The sequence below is a fragment of the Meleagris gallopavo genome, chromosome 17, assembly GCF_905368555.1.
Source record: "Meleagris gallopavo chromosome 17, MGAL_WU_HG_1.1, whole genome shotgun sequence".
In the NCBI taxonomy this organism is placed as follows: domain Eukaryota; kingdom Metazoa; phylum Chordata; class Aves; order Galliformes; family Phasianidae; genus Meleagris; species Meleagris gallopavo.
Window position 1 is genome coordinate 8,025,605 of NC_139420.1, and position 25,025 is coordinate 8,050,629.

A 25,025-nucleotide genomic window follows, 5' to 3' on the forward strand; every position below is an offset into this window, starting at 1 on the left:
TCTGCCTCCATCACACACCTCCTTCCCCCCACCAGGGGACAGCCAGCCGCTCTCCCTGCCAGGCTGCAATCCTGCTGAGGGGCTCGGTGCCACCCGCAGCTCCTAGGTAGCCTTACCCAGGCACTGCATGCAGCTCTGCCATCCCTGCCCCACGTCACAGTGAGCAGATGCCTACGGAGCCTCCCCAGCTACACGTTTGTGCTTGGAGTGCCCCAATTACTGCGTGCATGGGCAGATCTGGGCAGCGCTGTGGGTGTACCTGCATTCACGTTATCTGGGTTAACGGCGAGCGGCACAGGACGGGTGCTGGGGGATCTGGGCAAACTATTCAAAGAAAAAGAAAGCGTCTGATGAATTAGCCAATGTTTGTGTTTGTGGATGATCCCAAAAAAAAGCAACAAAACCTCCAGTCCTTACCAATGTGTTTGTTACTCAAAATTACTCCATGAATCACTTATGACTGAGTACATATTGCAGTTTCTCATGTCCTGTTTGTGTTTTTATCTTTGAGCCCTGCCTGGCCCTAACTTTGCTAGTGCTGAGCGGTTGAGTTCAGTCTTCCAAGTCCATACAGAGCACCACTCTTTTATCCTGTGAAGTTTTCTGCAAGCAGAACTTGCAACCAACAAAACAAAACCAGGAAAGCTGCTGCCACTAAAAGTAATTCACAGATTTTTCATGAGTAAATGGACACATTTCTGCAGTACTCACTGCTAGTTCCTCCAAAGGACCACGAAGCAGTGATGCCAGAAAGACACACACTGCAACTCTACAGCTGATGTTTTCTCATCAGAGATGGGAAAGGGAGGACTTAAGAAGCGTCCAGCCGGAGGAGCAGCAGATGGCTGGATGTGGCTACACGGGAAGCAAAGGCAGCGCTACAGAGTGCAGTTTCATCTTTCAAGTCTTGTGCTCCCAAGATCTACATGCCATTTCTTGGATGTGGTTTGCCCTGAGGGCAATCTCAACAGCTGTGAAGTTTCAACAGATGAACAGCGTAGTTTTCAATAAATTTCACACAGCAACTAAATGATTTTAACTCATTCGTGTATGTCCACTTTTGGTATTAAGGCTCTTCCTAATGCTAATTCATTAATGTTGTGTCTCCCACTTGAACTCCAGGGCCTGACTGCTGGAGAACATCTGACCACTAGCAAGATTGTTCTGCTCCCCATTTTTGGAGAGCCTTTCCCCATCAAAAGAAGCTTCTCTCAGCCACATCCATGGATTCTGAGAGGTCTAAGTCCATTTCTGCATTTACCTGTCCCACTTAATGCCACTGTGAGCTGCCTGTGGTGAAAGGTACCAAACGTGGAAGCTGGATTCATTTTCCCTGGGGGAAAATGATCTACTGAGTGGTGAACACCTTACTCTGTAGGAGGAATTCCCCTCATCTCTCGATGTGGAAAGAGGTGACATGTATTGAACCCAGTCAAAGAAGGACTTGTGTGTCCCAAAAATCATCAGTTAGTCCTAGTGAAATGACCTCTTCCAAAACATCTCCAGCATACACTCAGATCATAAGGACAATAATGTGAGCAGTGTGAATTTACTGCTAATACAAGGCAAGATGGTAAACCTGAGCCCTGTTTTGTTTCCTTCGATGCAACAGAGAACCCATAAGCATACAACAAAATAGTCACAGAACATTTGATTTGTGTGTAGTTAAAGGAGCTGAGTAATAAGGCTGCAGTGTGCTGCCCTTTATCCTGATGGGATCCGCCAGGCTGTTTCAGGGAGTCTAAAGCAGCAAGTTCACATACCCTCACAGGGGATACCACTGCTGTGCAGCCCTGGAGCGAGCTCACACCTTTATAGGGCTCCGTGTTTTACCTGCACTGTCCCAGCAATGGGGCTTGGCATTTCCTTCTCATCCAAATGTCTGCCCAGAGGCCACTTCCCTCTGTTCTGCTCCCTGGTTGGTCTCAATTCCCTCCTCTGTGCAGCAGACACAGCAGACATCTCCAGAGAGCTGCTCCCAGCAGTCTTCCCAAGCAGAGAGCTGCTTACATGGCTGCTGGGAGCTTATGGCTCAGAGGAGTCTGAGCAAAACAACACACAAGTGAATATGGAAGTGAGGGTGGGGGCTGTGTCTCAGGCAGAGGCATCTGTGACCTTTAAGGAGGCTGTTAGCACCAACTCATGAACAGCTACTGCTTTGAACTAGAATATTACGTTTACAGGCTACCTCCCCCAGATCCCCCGTGTTCCCAAGCAAGGGTATAATGCCTATATGGCAGCCTGAAAGACCCTGAGCAATGGTGCAGCTTCTCTGCAAGCAGTTCACAACCACCTGTGATTCAGGGTCCTTTGTTTCAGCTCTTCAAAATATCTCATGGATTTCAATCACCCCATTGTTCTCCTCTGCCCTACTGACTCTGTCCAGCCCAGCAGCTCCCAACATCTGTTCTCAGCTGGAAATATCTTTGCCTTTCTTTTCTGTTCTCTGTAGAAGCAGTTGATGGTGTCTTCCCTCCACATGGAAGGCTAATAGCCCCTGCAAATGCACAGGGAACTCTGGTTCTGCACTGGTTTGTAGTTACTTCTGCTGAAATGCTCTTTCAGCTGCAGCCTTCACCATAGATAGCTGAGCTCGAGGCAGAGGACACCCACATGCTCCTCCACTGGAACACTGCATGCTTTTTGTCTGGCTTCAGCTTACTGCAGGCAAGAGCACAGGCTGAAGAGATGCCTGAGTGATATGGAGGGGTAGGAGGGTCTCAGTGGCAGGGAGGCTGTGTGGGAAAGAGGTACTAGGGGAGAGGAACCTGCTGCTTCGGTGCCATTTGCTGAGGAGCGAGTGAGAGGGAGGGCCAGGAGTTTGGCTGCCCTGAGCAGAAACGTGCATGAAGAACACCTCAACCCACACCCTGAATTCCACAGCTCAGTGCAGGGGACAGGGGAAGCAAGGAAGGACAGGATGGGATGTTTCCAGCAGACCCACAGCATGTTCCTAACAGCCTTGTCCCAGCAGTCGTGGCTGTCTCCCTCCCCCAGTGCCTTCACATCTCATATTGCATTTTATTAATGCAATCCCCCTTAGGCTAGAGGGAATCGTATCCCAGGAGACATTCCAATCTCAGCTCTGCTTTGGAGGGGATCAGAGAGAGGCAAGGGTGGGGGGTGTTTCACCAGGACATTTCATTGCAGAAAAACTGGCAGATTGAACATGCTGCAAGATAGCACTAGCAACCTCCTTATCAGACATCGAGCCACAGGCTGCAGCCAATTGCTCCATGCTCCTGCTCTGGCTCACTGCCTCCGAGGACCACTTGTTTCTGCTGTGTCCACACCGTGGGCTTAAAGCTCTACATCTGGGCAGGGGGCTGCTCACAGGGTGTGGGGTTTGCCCTTTTGTTCAGGGATGAACACAGCTGTGCATGCAGGCAGATCTGTGCTGCCACAGGGGCTCGGCCAAGTCCTTCTCCTATACAGCGCGTGCCACGACAACCAGCTCCTCATCATGCTTGCCCTCGTTGCTAGCCAGGGCTGACATCTCTCACCAGAAATGGGAGCTGGCTCCCAGGCGTCTGGCTTCTGAGGTGAATTGTGTTGTGCACTGAGCCTCTGCCAGGAAAACACCAGCAGATGAAACTCCATCTCTGGCCAAGAGACATAAAAATGGATGTGTTTTCCTTGCCCGGCTTATCTTGCGGGCAGTGCTTCTCACTGTAGCCCCGTGCTGTTTGTGTGCGCTCCACTCCTGGCACAGACCAGGAGCTGATTAACAACAAACACCAGGGCCTGGAGCCCACGAAACCACGGTGGGGCAGAGAGCTGCTGGCTGGGGGCAAATCCCAGAGCTGGATTGTTGCAATGGGGCTGTGGCCTTAACTCAAAGTTAAGGTATGTGAAGTTTGAATGAAAGTCAGTCACAAACAAATGCAAAGTAAGTAGTAGTGGCCCATGTATAACTTTCTGGCCTAACCAAAACTTTCTAGAAATTCATACCAAGGCTGCTGAATTAGCCTGGTTAAAGAGAAATCTGGGGAAAAAAAATTAAAACCACTTTATTTTGGAACTTTGAAGAGGCATGGTTTGGATTCAGGACAACTTGCACAATTCAAGTCACCTCATTAAAAATTATGAAGAAGCCAAGCGCCTCACCAACCAACAGAAATGTTCACGTATTACTTTAGATGTTATTTTACCTTTCTACTTCTGATTCTGAGTCCTCCTACTGCTCCTTCCCCACACTCCTGTGCTGGGCTGCCAGCTGAGGAGCAGCATCTGGTAACTTAAAGGCTGTCCAAGAGGGAAATCCTTCCCAGTCCTGGCGTTTCCAAGGGCAGCTCACCACATATGCCCCCCAGCGCTGTTTGCACCTACCAGCACCTGCACAAACATCCACTTTGGCTGCCCAGGGGAAAACATGACGCCAGGGCCAAAGCAAAAGAGAACCTCTGAAAATGAGAGGGTGAGAGCAGTGACTTGCCTGATGGTGATGCTTTCCCATTTATTACCCAGGGAGCAGTGGTGATGGAGACAATTCACGAGGCCATCACCTACCCAGGGAACAAGAAAGACATTAGAGGAACCAAAAGGGTTACTCTGTCCTGGGGCGCTGGCTTCAGGACCCTCCTCCAGCTGCTCACAGCAATGCCCCAAAGGTGCAGTGCTCCTGCTGACTTTGCAAGGATCCTGAGGCCAGGCCCTCAGCCCCACAGGACACAGCTGCGAAAGTCACACCAGGGAAGTGGCAGGAAACAAAAGGACTTTGGACAGACAGGCCTAATCCATTTAAATTTAGTTTATCTCTCACCTCCCCCTTCCCCTTCTCTCAGAGACCTGTTCTCTCTCCTGCTCTCAGTCCGAAGTGTCACAGCAGTGTCTTGCTGCTGTTTCACACTGAAATGTCCCACCGACTGAGAGTCATGCTATTTGCTATTCACAACAGAGAGAAATCAGAACTGCTGTTTCCTTCATCTTGCACACTGTTAGCACTGGCTGGTGGTTCCTTGCAAGGCTCATGTCATGATTAGCACCAAAGGAACAAGATGCTTTGGCACTATGGTCCTGCAAATTGTCCTCCAAATCCAGCTAAACAGGGATTATCCAGAGAGTTGGAAAAAGTGAGCGAGGGAGGCTGGCTTCAACAAAAGGGCAGGGAACCCCCCATGCTCCCTGTTTCTGAGGCCACAGAGCTCATCATACACATGACACAGCCAAGCCCTGCCTTACAAACCTCTCCACCATTCTCATCCCTGTTGACAGCTCTGGCTGGCCAACAGCTCCTGGTTTGAGCCCCATCACAACTCAGGCACCAAGGAACAAAGTATGCGGCCCAGCCTCAGCTCACAGACCAGCAGGCACTGAGGCAGCTGTCGAGCAAGAAAATCCATGCACCGGTGGGACCTCCCAGTCATGAAGGTTCCTATGGATCTCCTGCAGCCACCATGAGCTCCCTGATCCCTAAAGGTTGCTCCAGCCTAGCAGAAGCTGCAGGAAAGCAAGCTGGCTGCACTTGCACTGAGAGGTGTCAGCCTGTTGGTGCTCCGGGGTTGGGGTGGAAGCCCTGTGCTCCTCTGCCAGAATCCTCTGTACATTCAGCAAGCTGCACACTGATGTAAGGATGAGGGCTGTACAGGGAGACAGTGACTGTGAGAGCTCCTAGCAAAGCAGTGTTAGCAGAAAAGGCTTGTGCTGGCTGCACAGGGCTGTCAGCAGAAGGTGAGCACACAAGCTCCCAACCCACCCATCTTCCTGCTGCTGAACATGTTCCTGCTCTGCTGGAAAATGCTTGGAATCCCAAACACACCATGCGCTTTCTTTTGTGCTCAGTGTCTTGGCAGGAACGGCTGTTCTCACGCACGGTCCCATCTCTGTAAGGCCTGTGTTTCCCAGAACACCCCCTTCCCAAGTCTCCCTTTTTTAAGAAGAGCCAAGCTGCCTGTCGCTGCCTCGCAGGCTGCTCCCACGCCTCTCCCTGCTTCCCCAGGGCACCAACAGCCTCCCCTGGCATGGGCTGAAGGCCCTGAGCTCCCAGAGACACCAGCCATTCAAATGAAAGACACCAAAGAAAAGCGAAACAAAGGCAGGAAAACTTTCCTCGCCGGAACCCAGCTGTCTGACTCACAGCAAGGCAAGAAAGTAAGAACTGCTGTGTGCTCCAGAGCAGCGGAGTGTACACTCCACAGCATGCAGCCTGAGCCCTGCAAGCACGTTTCCCTGCTTCTTCCTTCTGGCTGCACCCACAGGTGTGGCCTCTGGGATACCTGTAGTACACCGCTCCAACAAGGGACAGCTCCTGCCAACCCCAGTGCTCACAGTGGGAGCCAGGTGTGGCCCGAACTGTGACCAGGTGTGGAGCTCTACAGCTCCACATATTAGATCTGTGCAGGGTCAGGTCAGGACATCGCTCTTAACTGCCTGACACACAGTGCTAGGTGGGCTTTTGCTTTTCTGCCTCACCTTCCTTTGCTCAGCATTGCAGTGCTGTCCAAGCAAAGCCACCAGCAGGCTCACTCTTCTTGCATCTGCTTATCATACTCAGTATTTACATCCTAAATATGGTTTCCATGAAGCAGAACATGAACAATTCATCACAAACAAATAAAACAGTCATACAGCCTGGGAAGTTAGGAAGCTTTACCCACTCCCCGTGCACCAGCACAGGCAGCTGGAGATCAAAGTCTCCTTATTTGCATACATTTCTTGAACCAATTTGCAGTTAAACTCTGCTGAGGGGATGCTGACACAGTGCAGAGCCTCTTCCCCACAGGAACCAAGAAACCAGAGCTGTGCACTGCCTGCCTCCATCTCCAGGCTGAGCGGATGGAGGCTTTGGCATCCCCAAAACAGGGGTTTACCCTTCCTTCCCCTTCCTCAGCATCCTGCCCAGGGAAAGTCTTCCTGTGGGTGGTGCGTGAAGGGCCAGGCGCACACAGGGGCTCTCACAGAGCTCCACAAATGCAAAGCAGTGGTGCAGGCACATTTCCTGCATTAAATCCAGAGACCAGGTCTTCCCTGTGGGCACTGAAACATCCAGGCATGCAGAGGATGGTTTTTATCCTGGGGAGGGGAACTGGAAAACACCTTTACTGCCCTCCCACTTGCTCCCCTCGACCCAGGCGTCAATCCTTTTCTGAACTGTCACAGATGACAGCAGAACATCTGACCCATTTCTTCTAACCTGCTTTGAGGAATCTCCAAGAGCTTTTGTGGCCCCACAAAGCACGCACAGGCGGAGAATGGTGAACACTTGTGGGATTTCAGCACCACTTTTCAAACTCCCTCCCAAGCCTGCCCCGCAGAGCAGTCCCAGTTTCGAACACCATCCCAGTGAGAGCAGAAACCAGCTCCGGGACTGGAAGGAAGAGCTTGCAGAGTGTCTGAAACTTGCAGCCAGGTGCTGCCTCACTGTAGATGCAGATGGCCGGAGGCGAAGCAGCATCATCAGCCCGGGGGCAGCAGTGCACAGCCCCGCACCTCCTCCTTCTCTTCTTCCTCGTTCTCCTCCTCCTCTCTCCTCCACAGCCGGGGCTGCAGCCCCCGGCGGCCCAGCGCCGTCCGGCCGCAGCTCCCGGCTCCTCACTCCCTCCCTCCCACCGGGGCGTGAAGCCCGGGGGGGCCGGGGAGCGGCGGGGCGGCTCTGTGCCCGGGCGGCTCCGCCCGCGGTACCGACGGGCCGCATCCCCTCGGCCCGCACGGCTGTAACCCGACGAGGGGAGAACAAAAGGCAGGAGCGGCGGCGGGCGGGAGGGAGGGAGGGAGGGAGGCGCGGGGGGAGGGCAGGCGGCCGCGGGGGGATAAAAGGCGCTGCGGGACCCCCCCCGCCCCATGTCCGAGCCCGCCCGCCCCGGCCGCTCCTCGCCTCCCGGCATGGCCCGCCCGCCGCTGCCCGCCGCCGCGCTGCTCGCCGCCGCCCTGCTGCACTGCGCGCCCGCCGCGCCCTCCCGCCGCCACAAACCGGTGAGTGGGGACGGGCACGGCCCCCGGGCGGGCACCGGGACAAAGAGGGTTTGCGAGAGGATCCCCCGCCTTAAAGGCATCGGAGCCGGCTGTTCCGCGTGAGAGCGAGGAGTCGGGATAACCGGAGGAGAGGGGCGAGCAGGCAGCAGGGGCCGCCAGGTCCCGGCACCTGGGATGCGGCTGCGGCGCTGTGCCGGCGAGCGGCGACGGGAGGCACCGGGAGCGGCTCGTGCCGGGAGCGGCTCGTTGGCTTCTTAGCGCGTGTGCTGCACCGGTGTGCCATAAAGCAACGGCAGAGCGAATGCCCAGTAGCAGCCCGCGGGGATTAGTTGAGGGTCTGCCGATGGTTTTATTATCGGCTCTGTCATCTGAGCACTTTCTAACTTGGCTGCTAAGTATGCTGTGGGCTGGGACTTGGCACCGAGCAGCCTCGGCCCCCGAAGCGCTTGTATTATTCCAAACCAAATGTCACCGCTCTTGGCTCAGCCGTCCCTCTGAGGAAGGCGAGGCCGGCGTTGCCGCGGCTCTCACCCACAGCGGCTGCCGCGCGGGGCGGCCGTGTGGGGCTGCGGGGAGGCAGAGCGCACAGCCGGCGGTGCTGCTGCGTGCGGGGCCGCTCGCCGTGCTGGGGGCCGCACGCAGCCTGGGATGCTGCCGCTCCCGAAGGGACCTGAGCGGGCTTTGGTCCTGCTGCCAGCGAGGACTCGCGAGGTTCCCAGGGGACGGGAGAGCCGGTCACGTGTGTCACATCCTACAAACGTGGGTCCGATCCTCGCACCGTTCGCGTTCCTCCCATGGTGCGTGCAGCTGCCGGCCGGCTGCGAGGGCTGGCCGGACCCCCAGCTGGTAGCCTGCTGTCCTGAGACTGTTTCCTCCTCACTCTGGGTTAGCGCTCCGCATCCTGAGTGCTCATACTTTTGTCTTGGCTGGAGTAACTCCACGTGATACCCTTACAAATATGTTTTGCTAAGGAACATCTCGTGCTGGTGTGTTTGATCAGCCACGTGGAGATCAGGGTTGTAAATCAGCGTTTCATTCAGTCTTTGCAGAGAGTGGCTGTGCTGCTTTGAGGGTTGAAATGGACAGATGTTTTTCCATCCTTCCAGATAGAAAGGATCATCCCAGATTTCCTTTTGGGTACATGTTCCTTATCTGGTGTCAAGGCTCCTGAAGGGCATTCTAGTGCCTCCAAGTACAGCCAGCATCACAGTGGTTGCTCTCGGCAAGTAAGATGACAGCAATGTGCCTCATCCCACTCCCAGTGCCCCTGCTAGGGTACATTGTGGGGTGGAGCAGTGACTGCAGGGAGGAGGACTGCATGGTTGTCAGTGGCCTACACATGAATTTCTGGCCTCATCCCTTCTCTGCCCTCGTAAGAGAGCTCTGCCATGCCATCACATGCTCTCCTGGCTAATTTTAGTCCTTTCGCACAAAGAGATGTTTCCCCATGTCTAACTGCAGCTGTTTTCCTTCCTGTGCACCTTGTGCTGTCGGGTGATGAATGAGAAGGGAGCCAAAGGGCTGAGCTGGGAAAGGAGGCTCGCTCCTCTGAGACAGAACGTGGTGACTTCCTCAGGCTGTGCCAGTAGGAGGTGTGGGCGAGGGCTGCACTGCCAACACCCCATACCCAGACTGGGGCTGCTGGGTGCTCCAACACCAAATGACAATAGCTGTAGTTGGGAAGAGAGGGGAATAAAGGGTTAAAATTCATTTTAAGGCTGGGCTAAGAAGCTTCAGTCTTTGTAGCAAGCTTTGTAGCTCTCCTTCACTTTTGCCTTTATGACTAAGAAAGAGAAAACAGGGTAAAACCCAGGCTGTGTCTGGTGTCCACAGTAAAACTTGAGAACAAAAGAACTGTAGTCTTTGGGCAGTGCACGGGCGCGTGCTGAATTCCTGCATTGCTTTCAGCTCCCCTGGGAATTCAAAGTCACTCCGCTTGCTGGGAAACTCTCTGTGGAAAAGCAATGGCACCTCCCCAGCTGCCAGCACCATCACCTGGGAGCTGCACGCTGCAGCTGTGCCCCCAAAGTGGGCAGTCCTGAGATCCCTGCGCTGCTCTCCTGCAGCCCCAGCTCTCAGCAGAGCTGGCGAGGCAGCTCCTGCAGGAAGGGTTTGATTTGCACTGTTTGGTTTGGCTATTTAAATACAGCAATGAGTGTTGGGGTAATTTTAGGCATGTTTATCCTCTGCTCTGGGAGAGACTCAAGACACATGTAAGCAGTTATTCTCCAGTGGGCCTGTTGTGTTTGTGCTTTCACATGCAACATGCACACACCCTGCAGTGTGGCAAATGGGGTGCAGCTGACAAAGCAGGCTGGAAAGGGAGAAAAGTGCAGAGGGGAGAGAAGCACTCCGTGAAGACCCCACGCTGCAGCATGCATTTTTACTTGCTCCCCTGGGTGCAGCTCAGAGGGGCTCGTAGAAGCAGGGCAAAGGTATTGTTCAAAATGGGGCTTCTATGGAAAACTTTTCACGGTGAGTCTGCTTGTAGCTGTCCTTCTTGTGGACAGTGGGATTTAGCAGAGAGGCATCACAATCTCACACCATCTCACTTAAGTGGCTCTGAAAATTAGTGGAGGGAGAAAGTACACTGGACATCTCCAGCAGATCAGGCAGGGGGACAGTGCTATCTTGTGGGTTTCGAGATCCCTGCCTACATTCCCTGAGGGCAGAACAACCCCTATAGCTCTGCAGAGGGCTGCACTGTGCTGGTGGCTGTACCAGTGGGAGGTGTCGTGGCTGTTGTCCCTGGGTTGAACACCAGTTGCTCATAGCTCACCTCAGCTTGGATGTAAATGCACAATGGAAAAAAAAGATCTCAGACCTTCCTCCTCTGGCTGGAGAGCACTGCATCCTAGATTGGTTTCTTGTCTTCAAGGGGATTTCTAGGTCATCAGCCTAAGGGCTCTTGAAACCTTCCACTGTCCTGGCATCCTGGGGCTTGTTTGCTTTCTAAGTACTGCTGCTTCTGGCAAACTGTTGCTTGGGTGACACCAGCAGCATGGCTGCAGTGTTAATGATAGACCAGACTCACAAACTGTTATGTAATTAAAGCGTCTGATAACAAAAATAGTCCTGCAGTGTTTATTCATTTGCTTTCTCTTGTTACATCAGAGACTGGGCCTTTTCATTCTGACTGTGGGCATAAACATTTGGAGTCTATAATGTTTCGTGCTCTGTGTTGCTTAGGAAAAATAAACATTTTCCTTCTTTCATTGCCAACAACAACTATCACCAAATAATCCGGAAACAAACTGTCAAGCCCCAGGAGGTTGTGCTTGGTGGTGCTGTGAAGAATGGGAGTGAACGGAGAGGAACCTCCAACTGTGTGAAGGCCAGGAACTACGGCACCTCCCATTTGGCCTCATTTGGCCAAAGTTTGGCCTTTTCCTTTCCATTCTCTCTGCTCTGTGTGCAGCAGGACAGAGCTGCAGCCCAGCTTGAAGGAGCCAGTCCTGTTATAGATGTGTTTGGTGTAAGTAAAGAATTCAAAGGGGCTGGGGGAGTGTCTTGTTCAGGAAGAAGGACCAAAAATCTGTTGACTTTGCTTACACACTTCTACAGCATTTCCTGCTGCACAATGTTTCTGCTGTGGACTTTCAGCTACAGCATTCACACCTTTGTGACCATCCAGTGCTGCAGTTAGACATCCAGGTCTGCCTCCATTCTCTACTCCAGAGTGGGGTGACCCTGGTTTCAGTGCTAACAGCTGTAGGTACGCTTCCAATCCAACCCCTGCAGATCTGTGCTGGGATGAGAAGCAGGCTGGCCAAAATACTGGGCACAGCACTCTGTACCTGAGGAAACCAGTGCTAATGTCAGGCAAGACCATCACCAAGAGCCTGTTCACCGGTGCACAGCCACTAAGGGGGCACAGCTGCCTGGCAGCAGACAGAAAAGACACACTGGAACTGTTGTACATGAGAACCACAGGAGAAATCATATCTGCTCTTCTTCTCTGCACACTGAGCTAAGGGAAACAGTGCTCCAAGGTGCAGACTCGTGGATGGGAGGAGGATAATCCTACTAGCCAAAGGGTGAGCAAATACTAAGGCGACGCCAAATACTCTGAGTAACAGAAGAAGAAAACAAGGAGAAATAGAAAAGCATCAGAAGGGACAAGGAGGTGGGGAGAAAGCCCATCTACTCCTCCCGTAGCAGAAAACAGCCCTCAGCGACAGGGGAAGTATCTTAAGACTGATGGAATTCATGCTGTAGCTTGTCTAGTCCCTCCCATCTGACAGGGAGGGGGGTCTCCTTTCATGTGTGTGCTGCAGGAGTCAGCAGGAGCCCAGCCGTGGAGGTAATTGGGTGTGTGACAGAGAAGACAAGTTTAAGTTCAGGGCAGGCAGCAGAGGATGGACCCAGTCAGAGGAGAGCACTGGAGTTGTCTGTATGCTCCTGGCTCCTCGGGATGGCTGGGACACTTCCTGGGAAGTTTGGCTAATGTTCATCTGGCCCCATCAGAGCCGGAGAGATGTATGTTGTGTCACAGAATTTGAGTACTGAGACAGCTGGAAGGAACCAAGTGGGCAGTCAGCACCTCCATGGTGGTTTCTGCTCTCCCATGGGATCCTTTCCCTCCAGCTCCCCCTCAGCCTTTTGGTCACAAGACTGTTAGGAAGAGGTACTTTCTCTGCACGGCCCTCTTTGTGAACAGTTTTGTTCCTCTGCTCTTCTCTGCTCTGGGTTTCAGGCCTGGCAGCCCCTCTGACTCAGCCACTTCTGCTCTGCACTTGCAGAAATTTTGCTGCTCGGTCTCCATTGCAAAGCCTTGGCTTCTTCCCCAGCGGGAGGCTGCCTGTTCCTGTGTACACTCACCATCCCTGACTATGGGTTATCCTATGAAGGACAGCACAAAGGGCTGCAGACTCCTGTAGGCTCAGAGGCAGCATATGCATGGGAGGGTTCTTATGGGCTGGGGATCAGCTGTCACTGGGGAGAGCTGGCACGCTCAGTCCTCCACAGTTCTCAGCTTCCCCAGGTTGGCAGGAGAGAATTGCTGGGGGGTGAGGCAGGCTCTCTCATGCTGTCTGGTTTCCCATCTTCCCTGCAAGTGCTGTTGTTGTGCTCTGACCCAGCTCTGCATTTGGCTGTTCTGAATGTCTTTCCTGGCTTGCAGAGACCTCCCTTTGCTTTTGGTCTTCCACAATCCTTTCCCCTCTGCTGGCAGGATGGGAGGAGTGGGGATGCCCTCATGGTTACCCTACAGCCGTTGCCTTCTTAAGCCCTTCTCCACACATTTATCCTTGCTTTAGCAGCAGCACAGCTCTAAGCAAACCTCTAAGCATACAGTTAGGGCATACTACATATGAAGAGCTCAAGAAAACAAAGCAGGAGCTCCCTGAAATTCTCATACATATCCCAGAGATGGGTGGTTTCAGCACAGGGTGGAAGGGATTCAACCTTAAGTGACAGGATGTGCCTTATCTAAGCCTTGGGAAGTGACTGCAGTGAGGTGTGTCCAGTCAAGGAGGCTGAAATCTCCAGCCTGATACGTCTCCTGAGCATTGTTTGGAAAGTGGTTTCTGCCCGTCACATTTCCCCTTGCTGGCTGTGCCTGCAGTGGCATTTTCCACCCCTTTCCTGCCATCATGCTAATGTCAGTGTAGTGACGGCAGAGAGAGACTCTATGCCCTACCACTGTTTGTGCAGGGGTGCAGCAAGTGCAGGGGCAGCAGGGCAGGTCTAATGTCCTGCTTCCACCCAAGGGACCTGCTGGTGTCCCCTCCCAAGCCCAGTCAGGCTCTGTCACGGCAGCGAGCAAGCAGGTGGAGCAGGGAGGGTCCTGCTTGAGGTAAAGTTGGGTCTGGATGGTTGAAAGCTGGAGTTTGTGCCAATAACCTCAAGTTAACCAAACAGTAGATACAAAACCTGCCTGTCCTCAGCCCCTGCACATAGGTTCCCTCAGGGCAAGAAGAAAAAAGGTAATTTCTCCTCTCTGCCTCTGCTCAGACATTGATAATCTCCAGTTTATGCCAGTGTTCCTAGCCAAAAAGCCAGTAATTGACTTTTCCTCCACTTGTCAGGCCTCCAGCAGTTTGGGTAAATCTTGTTATCATAGCCAAGACAGAAAGCCCATCTTCAGTTTCAGCCCACTTACCTACCTGGATAATTCCCATCCCAGTTCCACAATGCGGGCTTTCCCTGGAGTCCATCTCCACTCCTGCTCTCCGTGTGCCTTGAAGCAGCTGCCTGGTGCCTCCTGGCCCTGGAGATGCAGACACATTCATCACCCCGCAGTAGTAGAGTGCTCCTGAGCAGTGCATGCAGTGTGGGAAGCCAAGAGCCTTTCAGACTGGGCTTTGGTGAAAAGCATCAGCAGACACAGCTGCTGTTATATGCTTGGCAGAGGGTATCATGGGGGCTGAGAACAAAATATTGGCCAGGACACAATCCTTATGAGCTCCTCCTGCCAGCTGTCCTTCTCAAACATTAGCTGCCTGGGAAGGCAGGACGCCAAGCCACTTTTAGAGAGTTCAGCTTAGAAAGACAGGTATCTTGCACTTGGCAGGGCTCCAGCATTCGGTGGAAGCAGGCTGGTGCAGCCTCCCCTTGGACTGGCCAGCTCATGCACCCTCCTTTCACTAAAGGATTAGATGGATTCCCCATGCAATGGCTGGTGGGTTGAGTGGGCTTTGTTGTGCAAGACATAAAATGGCTTTCTTTGCCATTGTTAGTGGTGTGTGAAAATGCAGCGGGATCCCAGGATGGGGTTGATGCAGAGGCTGGTTTCTAAGGCAAAGGCTGGCAGATGCCAAGCCCCAGGCTGGCGGACTGGCAGGGAGGACAAACCAGCACCGTGAAGTAGTGACAGACATATGAAGAACTGGAGAACTGAACTGCACCTTGTGCAACCTCTCTGGCTCCTGTGCCCATCCATGCATCACTCTGAGGCACGGGGCAGTCTCAGAGTCAAAGCCCAGTAGCGGAATTAATGCCAAGGGCTTCACACTTCATTCCTGCCCGCATGAATGGGCTCATTGTAGGGGAACAGAGGGACGGCAGCACGCGGATTACACGGCATTGCGGCAGCACTGGCATCACGCCAGCCGACCCTTGAGTCCTTAGGCAGGCAAGAGAGCTGGCCTGAAAGAAGACAGCTCTGTGCAAGCAAAGGAAGAGACCTCTAAATACGATTCAAGCCCTGTGGGACAGAGCCTGCCTGCTCGAGCAGCACTGCTGCATCTCAAGCCCTCCTGGCGTTCAAGCACATTTAAATCTGGCTGCACAGAATGAGGCAAAAAGGGCTGCATTTGGACCCAGGGCTCACACAGCACAGTTACTTGGGAATCAAGCAGCCTCTCACCCTATGTGCCTCACAGCAGACTGGGGATTAAGCTTGACTCACGTATCATGGTGGTCTTGTGCCCCATAATCTTGCTGTTGGTTGGGAAACCAATGGAAATCAGTTAATTAGCACTAGTTAATGCTTCCAAGAGGAACTACGCTTTTCTAATTAAGTGTAAGAGAGTGGAGTGGTCTTACTGCAAGCAGATCTACATGCTTAGTGAGGCAAGGGGGATGGTCCTGTCCTTCTCTCTCTCACACAGTGACAGGGACTGCAGGAACAGTCACTGCTGCTCTGCACTGGGCTCTGTCACCCTCCAGATCCGTGTATCTTGCTCTCCAGCTTGTGCAGCCCCTGAGCCATGCCAGGGGTCTGCTTATCACACTACAACACTACAGGAGGAAGAACAGGGAGCACAACCATGTGCTGGGGACTAAAGTCTTCCTCCTGTTCACATCACCCATATCACTGCTATCAGGGCAAGGAGGGAGCACAAGCTAAAAGGATGTGGTGAAAAGTGGGAAATTTTACTCCCTCCCTAGTGATTTGTTTCATGTTTGGAGTGTCTCGTTCTTATCCACAGTTTGCAAAAGCATTTCATGCTGGCCAGCTGTCAAGGAAATGCGGACCAAAAGTAGACTTAGGGGATGCTATGGAATTAGACTTTGTTCACAGGTGTTGCCTGGCCTCAGAGCAAGAATCCAGGGAACTGAGGATGTCTGTGGGAAGCAGGATGTGCCTTAGCAGCCAGGGAAGAAATCAGGTAGAGATGGAACTCACCTCTGCAGGTCTGCTGTTGGTAGATGTCCATCCCTCCATCAGGACCTCTCATATCCCAGACACAGAAGTGACAGCTTTGCTTTTCTCTTCCAGGACATGTCTCGAAAACATCACACCTGGAAGGAGCAGAGTCCCTGGCTTTCATCTCTGGTGGGGACTGGTGTGCCTGCCAAGGGCTTCCCCATGAGTGCAGATGAGCAGGCAGCACACTGGAACCCACCCCGTTGTGGTGTGCCAGACCTCCCGGTGCTGCCGGACGGCCAGAACGGGCGCAACCGGCAGAAACGCTTCGTCCTTTCCGGGGGACGCTGGGACAAGACTGACCTCACCTACAAGTAAGAGAGATGTGAAATGAGAGTAAGACTCAATGGCTTCTCCCTCCCTAAAACTCTCCATCTGATGTCTCCTGACTGCGGCATGCTGTGACGTCCTCATACAATTAAGAGGGCAGCCCTGAGCCGGGTATAACCAGCTTGGCAGGGCAGCCACACACCAAACCGCCTGCAGGACTGCACCCAGCACCTCTCCATCCCTTCACACACGTGTTCCTGTAAATGCAGCTGCTCACTCCCCCATCCCAACACCTTCTGCACAGCCACCCCTCAGCCTGTCCACAACAGCATTCCAGCGCATGCCTTTGCTTCCCCATATCAAACCCCAATGCATATGAGCTGTGCCTCTGCCAGCAGCACACTCCTGCTGTGCTTTTGCCCCCCACAGCCATCATTTCATAGGCTGACCTCACAGTTTGTTTTAAAAAGTCAATTTTATGCTGCTGCTATTGATGTTCCCATAAACATGATTCTAGTGTCAAGTTTAGCCCAAACCAGCCCACACATTCTCAACTGCAGATCTGCTGAACAGGTCTAAGGGAAGGTTGTGTTGTCTCCCCAGTTACCCATAGGGTATGAGGTATGAGTGCTGAAGTAAGCACACTTGTATGGACTTCAACAGCACATAAACAATATTTTGTTTAATTCAGTGCAGAAGATTGTTCCTCACAGCGTTAGGAGGCTACAGATGAAAGAAAGGCTTCTTCCATTTTTTACTTTGGTCAACAGAGTTAAAGAAGGAAACACAGCTGAGATGAGCACACACCAACACTGTTAATGGAAGGGAAAGCAAGCTCCCTTTGCAGCAGACCTGACACTCTGGTTACGTTGCAGGGGGCAGAAGAGGCAGCTGCTCTGAGCAAGCCCAGATTTTCAGGGTCAAAAAGTGCAGAGTTTGAGGAGCTGAAATCACATCATACCACTCCCAGGCAGCTCTGTGGGGATGGACTCAAGACAGAACTGGGAAATGCTGCAGCCCTTTACTCCAGAAAAGCACAGCTCTGCAAAGTTCTCTAGAGCTCACCTCTGGGCCCAGTAGCCTGAGGGTTTCTGCACTGATGGAATTTGTCTACTGCAGTGTTGCATGGAAAAGGGTTCTGGAATGGAGCTTCTCTGGATTGGAGATACTCTGGTGCCAAGAGGGATTGGCTGATGCTCTTTTCCCCTGGCGTCTTTTGCCTTTCAGAATTATCAGATTCCCATGGCAACTTGTAAAAACCAAAGTGAGAAGGACCATCGAGGAGGCTTTGAAAGTCTGGAGTGATGTGACACCGCTGACCTTTACTGAGGTTCAGGAGGGCCGGGCTGACATTGTCATTGATTTCACAAGGTGAGCGCGGTGGGCAGCAACATCTGGGAGCAGCAGCACTGTGTATGAGATCCCAGGCCTGCAGCTGAGCTGCCAGCACAGCACAGGCACTGACAGGGAGACTCATATTTCAGCTCTCAGACTTGGGCATGTTTTTGGTTTTTCTGTTAGATGTGGGCCGCTTAGTGTAAATGCAGCTGTTCCGTGCTGGCTATGCACAGTACCGTTACTAATCCGTCATTAACTCTCTGCGTATATTTACATTTCTCTGCCACAGGCTGTTTTCCTAAGTGTTTGTTTTGACGTTCCATCTTCAGGTCCTCCATCCTGTCCCCTGACAGAACAATGTAACTGTCTGCCTGAAGACAAATATAGCTTCCTGGTTAAATGAATTTTGGCTCTTGGCTTGAAATTAATGGCTGGCAAAACATGCACAGGAGCAAAGGCTTCCCTCTGTGGCCTATTTGCACAAAACTGAAAATGGCAGTGGAGACTGTCCAAGCAGGGATACGATTTGTGTTCTGTGTATTTGCCTGTGCCACCCTCAGCTCCCTGAAGCAGTCACATCTCATGGGTTTCTTTCAGTTGCCAACAGTGGGCTCAGCTTGAGTGAGGACCTGAGGATTTGGCTGGCTTCCTCACAGGCTGCCCCTCCACATTCCCTGCCATTCAGCTGGGTTGACTTGATTCTGGCTCTGGCAGCCACCTCCTTAATTCTTTAGATTTCATCTTCAGCTTTGTCTTGAGAAAACCATAAAACTCCCCTGGGTTTGGTGTGATGAAGCTCTGCTTACTCAGTGCCCCAGCACAGAACCAGTAGGGTTCCAAGCAGTCAATTACGGGATGAGCTTGTGGTGGGAGGAAGACCTGCTGTCTCCTCGCTGTGATTCTCCACTTTGGGCTGTGCAGTGCCAAGCACGCGAGCCACACGGCTGTTTTTCTGAGGTGCGCTGTGGTTCCCCTCCAGGTACTGGCATGGTGACAACTTGCCCTTTGATGGGCCCGGAGGGATCCTGGCACATGCGTTCTTCCCCAAGACGCATCGGGAAGGAGATGTCCACTTTGACTACGATGAGACCTGGACGATCGGGAACAACCTGGGTATGGTACTGTTTAAAGGAGCTGTGGTGTGCCAGGTGCCTGTCAGCACACTTAGAGATTATTTAACTGTGCTTTGAGCAGGGTCCCTGTAAAACTAATACGCAACATCATTCTTGTGGTATTGTCACTTCCTGTCACTTACAAGCCTGCTGGACTTTTTTGTCCTCTTCCAGCCACAGCAAAGCCTATGTCCAGCATCAGGACCTTGGATTCCCAGAGCAGACACAGGCTCACACACTGGATGACACACCAAGTGGCTTCCAAAGGACGGCATAGCAACCAAGCCTCAGTCTCAGTCCTGCATGCCCTCAGAGTATTTTCCCTTTGAACAAGTCCATAAAGGGAATCTACCCAGGCTCCAGTTCTGTCCCTGTGGCCTGGGAATGCTCTGACCATAAACAATGCCACTGCAAGTCAAGACATTTTTTTCTTTGCTAATAATAGATCCGAGCTGGTAGCTCACTGCTCAGGCATTTGGGGCCTGGCGTCACAGTATCCATGTGATACTACAGTACCGCTTGGGACCATCTGGACCAGAGCCCAAAGCATCCGTTTCTGCAAGAGCCACCAAAACTAGTGCAGGGACAAAGACACAATCACAAAGCCCAAGTTAAATCTCTACCCCTCTGAGGTTTTCCATATATTTTGTCCACATTGATGTCAGAGCTCAGATGGGTCCCCCTCAAGTCTGACTCTGACTCTGTTAGGTGAATGCCAGGTTGGCTCTGTCACGTCTCTGACTTGGTCCTTGCCATTCTGATACAAGAATCTCAGCACCAGGTCTTGCTGCTGAAACCTTTCTGCTATTCAGGGACAGGTGGGTTCTGACACTTTGCACCTCCCGTTGGGGCTGCATGTACCGAAAAATTTCCTACATTCCCTCATAGACAGTGTTGGAGGCAAACCAGAACTGTCAAAACAGATGCCAGTTCCCATCAGAACTCAGCCCTGTTCCATGGCCTTTTCCCCCCTCTGCCTTCCATAAATAAATGTTATAAAAGGTCTTTGCAGCTAATTGCTATTTAATATGCTGAAAAGAGCTGTATGATATAAACATGGTTTAATCCGTGCCTTAGCTCTCAGAGATAGGAAAATCCCTAGCCTCATTATATACACGGCAGAGCAGAGGGGGTAAGGTGCCTCAGGGTCAGCCCAGAGCCGTGCAGGGAGCAGGACTGCACACAGAGGACCTTCTGTGAGGGACAGCAGAGCACCCAGCACAGCTCCTGCAGACGTGCTGTCCTTCACCTCCCCAGAGAATCTGACAGTACTGCTGCAGATCTGCCAACACTGGAAAGCATCAAGTGAGGAGCCTGCCAAGCTAAACACAAATGTCTGAAAGTTTGTAATAAATCACTGACGCAGAGACCCCACTTTGTCAGCTGACCTAGGTGTGTTGATCTAATTGTGTCATTGCTGCAAAAATTCATCGCTTCTACGTGCAGCTGACCAGCAGAGGAAGACCAGGGCTCACCTTCCCCTCCACCCTTCCCAGGCTCCCTTCCAGCTGCATCCCCATCCCGGTGCTGAGCAGTGACCTGCTCCCCTGAGCCAGCAGGGAAATCCCGCTCGGAGCAGTGAGACCAGCTGACTCACATCCCTGCCTTTCTCATCACCTGGGCTGCAGCTCGGAGGATTTCTGGCTGAAGGCAAGTGAAGGAATACGCTGAGACTTGTCAACAAACAGCCTCTGCTCACAAGCTTTGCTGCTGTGTTTCTCTTACAAACTTCCCTAAAATGTATCAACTTCAAAAATGAACTATTGGAAGCTAAATAACATCTGCCAGCCAAGCAACATTTTTGCTTACTGAAATACACTTTTCTCTATTTACTCTTATAAACGCTGTCAGATCACATATTCCCAAAGTACAATCTCCCATACAACTGCTTGTGCTCGGTGAAGAAGGGCAGGTCTTGACATTGGAGGAATTTTTATGTGTTTATCTTTAAATGCCCTCCTCTTGCCACAGTCCATACACAAGCAATAAATGAGCTCCCTCTGCTGTCTGCGTGGCAGCCACCATTCGCCGGCTGCATCCCCGGAGGAGTCCCCAATGACACCAGGAGCTGCCACAGCAGGCATGATATAAGTGCTACCTGCTACATTATAGCTGTAGCTAACAACTGTTGCAAGCCTGGGTGAACAAAGAACAGCCTTTCCACCCACCGCTTACTTCTGAAGGCCAGATTTCCTTCTTTCTGCAAAGTTCTCCTTTCCAAAAGTTTGTGGAAAACCCTTATCTTCCTGATAGATAGTGAGTGCAGAAGTCCCTGGAGACAGAATTAAAGATTACCAACATGCCCAGGCTAATACCTGAGCATATGAATTCACTCACAGTGCTCTGGAATCAGTGGATCCCTTAATTATGCCCTTTGATTCCTTAAAAACACACACACAAACAAGCTATAGAGCTATACAGGAAAACATCCAGGAACAATCTGCAAGCTAGATTTCTATTGCTGCATGTCAGACTCCTAGAACATACCTTAGTGCATTATCAGGAGCTGATGATCAGCAGCAATTAACCTAATAGGACAGCTTCCTCTCTGTGAGTACAGCCTGCCCATCTCACACCAACAGGCACAAGCATCTCCTGTCTCACCCCTTTGCAGGCACTGACCTCCTCCAGGTGGCTGCTCACGAGTTTGGCCATGTGCTGGGCCTGCAGCACACAACTGTCTCCAAGTCACTGATGTCTCCTTTCTACATCTTCCGCTACCCGCTGAGCCTGAGCGAGGATGACAAGCAGGGTATCCAGTACCTCTATGGGAAACCCAAACTGGATCCTGACCCAACCCCAACACAGCCAGCAGAGCTGCCCCAGCCAGACCTCGAAACAAACGAGATCACCAACTTGGAGGTAAGCAAACAGCTCATCTCTGTCTCCTTTAACACCATTGTTTGTTCTCAGCTGCTGGGGCTGCCCACACCATGGGGCCAGCAGCAGACTTGGACATGATTTGATGCCCATTTTCCTCCCACACCACTGAGCCCAGTTGTAGGGTGACATCCTGAACATGGGGATGTCTCATCAGCTGAACCCAGCCTGGGTGAGGGAGGTTCTTATCGGTCCCAGCCCCTGACCAGGCCATGCTTTGGCAGGCTGTGCAGCCCGATGCCTGTGAGACAGCTTTTGATGCCGCAGCCACCATCCGGGGAGAGCTGTTCTTCTTCACATCTCGCTACGTGTGGCGGCTCCGAGCTGGAAAGCTGCAGGCTGGTTACCCAGCTCTGGCCTCACGTCACTGGCAGGGGATCCCAAGCTCTGTTGATGCCACCTTCGAGGACCCTTTGGGCAATATCTGGTTTTTCCAAGGTAAGAGCTAGACTGGGATCAGACAGCTCAGAAGTGAATCTTCTTTACAGTGGGGTATTCAGGACACAACAAGTCCCTGGGAGAAGAAACCCTTAGGATACACTCAGCAAATCATGATTCTTGCTGTTTATTTCTTTCTCTGTTTAAGCTTTTTTAGCAGATATCGAGGGGAGAAGAGAGAAGAAAGGGTCGCTTTTACTTCAGACACAGCCAAGATATGCCATTCTCCTCCTCTGGAATTGTTTTGAGCCCTCTGCTCTGGCCATGCTGCTGGCAGAGGAGGAAGGAAATACTTGTAACATCTTTCTTGGGGATGAAAACAGGAGAAGAATGGCAGGTTCACTGGTGCCCACAGTCACTGAGTTTTGCTAGCATCCCAAAACTGTGAGCCCACAAAGAAGGGAGCCTTTATGCAGAGCCAGGCAACCTCCACCTACCACAGGGATTCAACATCAGCCACCACAGCAGGGTGAGACGTCCTGGACAACTTTGGAGCTTAAGACCAGCAAGGACTGCTGTTTCAGCTTCATTGTTTTCTCTAATGCTCTTTCCATGTGTGTATTAAATAGCAGGGACACAGACCTGTAACTACGCCCAACTCCCCTGACTGTGCATGCCCCATCTGCGCACAATGAGACCAAGCACCAGAAACCACACTAGGCAGCTCTGCAGGCAGATTTACCACAAAAACAGATTGCTTAGCACGTCACCTGCAGATGAGGTTTACAGTGTGAAAATTGGCAGGCTCCTACCATGAATTAAAATGAGATAAGGGGAAAGTATTACATGCCATAGGGCAATTGCAGAGACTCCTGTTTTAATCTAAACTGGAAATATGTCCCCGGTCTCTGTTTCAGCTTGGCAACAAGAAATGGAGCTCTGTAGCTTGCCTCTCTACAGTCACATGTCCCCTGTATGCCTGTGCATGCCTACGTATCATCTCCTCCAGATAAGCTGGCAGGGTAGGGGCTGATCCCTGGGCCCTATCCCATGCATGGTTGTAGCAAACAAAGAACGTGCCCCCCTTGAGCCAGTCCATAACCCATTTTGCTCCTCTGCACCCGCCTGGCTGCCCCAGGTCTCGCCACAAGAATCAGCCTTTGTCTTGTCAAACTCTACAGCTTTGTGGATTTCTTTATCCAACGATGGGTTCTTCTCCTTTTTCAGCATAACCAGGGCAAACTCAAAGTTCAGGGCTGATTCAACTGCCCTAATGCATCCTTGAAAACAACAGGCAACCCCATCTGACTGGAGCAGCTAGAGAGAAACATCCTTTCAAACGCACACAGGCCTCTCCAACACCACAACCATGAGAGGCCAGGAAAGGCAGCCTGGCAGCTAGTATGTAAAGTTAAATCTTATATTATAAATTCCACAAATACAGAAGAGACAGCTGCTAGGGGTCCTCCCAATCCCACCACTGACAATTCTGGGTTGAATTGAGGGGAGAATTGAATTCCTTACCCGTTTGGTGAGCATTCATTAATAGCTTTCCTTGGGAGCACTGCCCAGGCACCAGCTCGAGTCTGCAATTCAGTGCCAAGTTATCTGACATCTAAGAACTCTGAACCTGTGTCTCCGCTTTTCCATCTCCTCACCAGATACTCAGTACTGGATTTATGATGGCGAGAGAAGAGTCTCTGGTCCCACCCCAACTGTAGAGCTGGGCCTCCCTGCTTCTCCTGTGCAGGCAGCTCTGGTGTGGGGGGCAGAGAAGAACAAGATTTACATCTTCAGTGGAGGCAACTACTGGCGCTTCAACCCTCACACACGGCAGGTGGACAACATCTACCCCCGGACCATGGCTGACTGGCGTGGTGTCCCACAGGAGATTGATGCTGCTTTTCAGGATGACTTGGGTCAGTACCAGTAAGGACAGGGCCTGCTCTGGGGCATGTGCTCAGAGTGATGCTGCTTCCCACCAGAAAGACTTAGACATTTGGTAGCAGTGGACACTTCCCAGCCATAGCACATGCCATGCAGTTTATAGAGATTCAGACAGATCCCTCCAGTGAGTAGGGAACTGAGGATTATTTCATGAAAGTAAGGAGTTTTTAAAGTATTAATTAGAACAATCAGCATTTAAGCATCTGATGAGAGAAAACTTAAAATTTCTGGTAAATGAACGGTCACAGAGTACTACCCAGCTGTACCACTCCCAACAACGACAGCACAGCAGCTCGGCCCACAGTTCAGCCTAGGCAGCTGTGCTAAACAAACTGGCTGCTTTCAGTACTACCTAGTGCTGGCAGCTGAGCCAAGCTATCTCACCTACTCCCTCTGTCCTCCACAGGTTTTGCTTATTTCCTGAGAGGCCGAGACTACTGGAAGTTCGACCCCGTCCAGGTGAAAGTGCTGGAGGGCTACCCACGCCAGATCAGCCAGGACTTCTTCAGCTGCACACCTTCCTCCAACTCCTTCCGATGAAGGAGCATCCCCCACTCTTCCCTTACATCCCTGACCTCCAGCAGCCACCGAGGGCTCCACTGCCCGTCCTGGCTCCTTTCAGGCGCAGAGCCTGACACAACAGACGTCTGTCACGACAAGTGACAAAGTTTGCTCCTCTCCCGTTCCAGCAGCAGCCCCAGCTTCGGTCACTACCAATACAAAAGCATCTGCCACATTCTTTACAGACGCGAGCAGGCCAGGCCCTTCCAGCGATAGCGTTCCAAAAGCCATCAGGCTCGCCTGGAACGGGACCCTCCCCATAACCCCGACCGGCCGCCGCCCTCCGCTCTGTGAGGCCGCAGCCCCTCAGCCAGCCCCCCGCGGCTCCCAGTGCTGGACACTGCCCCTCCGCACCGCGGAAACAAACCCGCGGGCGTCAACGTTTGTACGACGCGTATAAACTCTTTTTTTAAAAAAATATATATACTGTGTATATACGTATGGATGTACCAATAAAACGCCTCTTTTCTACCTGCCGCCCGCCTCCCCTCAGCGCAGCCGCCGCGCGCCGGGTGGGCGGGAACGAGTGGGCGGGA

At 52.2% G+C, this 25,025-nt stretch overlaps 2 protein-coding genes across 5 annotated transcripts; one reads left to right on the forward strand and one right to left on the reverse strand.

Moving 5' to 3' along the window:
• Positions 1-6,573: 6,573 nt before the first annotated feature.
• LOC104913562 (uncharacterized) lies at positions 6,574-25,019 on the reverse strand. Its single transcript, XM_085238782.1, has 5 exons — positions 24,940-25,019; positions 16,203-16,311; positions 15,983-16,098; positions 14,019-14,122; positions 6,574-9,581 (listed from the first exon to the last, which is right to left on the reverse strand). Exons 3-5 carry the CDS (start codon positions 16,032-16,034, stop codon positions 9,363-9,365), a joined length of 375 nt encoding a protein of 124 aa, XP_085094908.1. The 5' UTR covers positions 16,035-16,098; positions 16,203-16,311; positions 24,940-25,019; the 3' UTR covers positions 6,574-9,362.
• Positions 7,779-24,965, forward strand: MMP11 (matrix metallopeptidase 11). Of its 4 annotated transcripts, XR_014887072.1 has the most exons (9): positions 7,779-7,911; positions 16,076-16,317; positions 17,501-17,644; positions 18,591-18,724; positions 21,338-21,585; positions 21,828-22,041; positions 22,190-22,510; positions 23,209-23,382; positions 23,643-23,783. XR_014887072.1 is itself a non-coding variant. In XM_085238767.1 (8 exons), the coding sequence occupies exons 1-8, from the start codon at positions 7,780-7,782 to the stop codon at positions 24,466-24,468; spliced, it is 1,506 nt and encodes a 501-aa protein (XP_085094893.1). In that variant the 5' UTR covers position 7,779; the 3' UTR covers positions 24,469-24,965. The 4 variants fall into 4 exon arrangements, 3 of the variants coding, with proteins under 3 accessions (XP_085094893.1, XP_085094895.1, XP_085094896.1); XM_085238767.1 differs by lacking the exons at positions 22,190-22,510; positions 23,209-23,382 and adding an exon at positions 24,335-24,965 and having other exon boundaries at positions 23,643-23,900; XM_085238769.1 differs by lacking the exons at positions 17,501-17,644; positions 22,190-22,510; positions 23,209-23,382 and adding an exon at positions 24,335-24,965 and having other exon boundaries at positions 23,643-23,900.
• Positions 25,020-25,025: the final 6 nt, after the last annotated feature.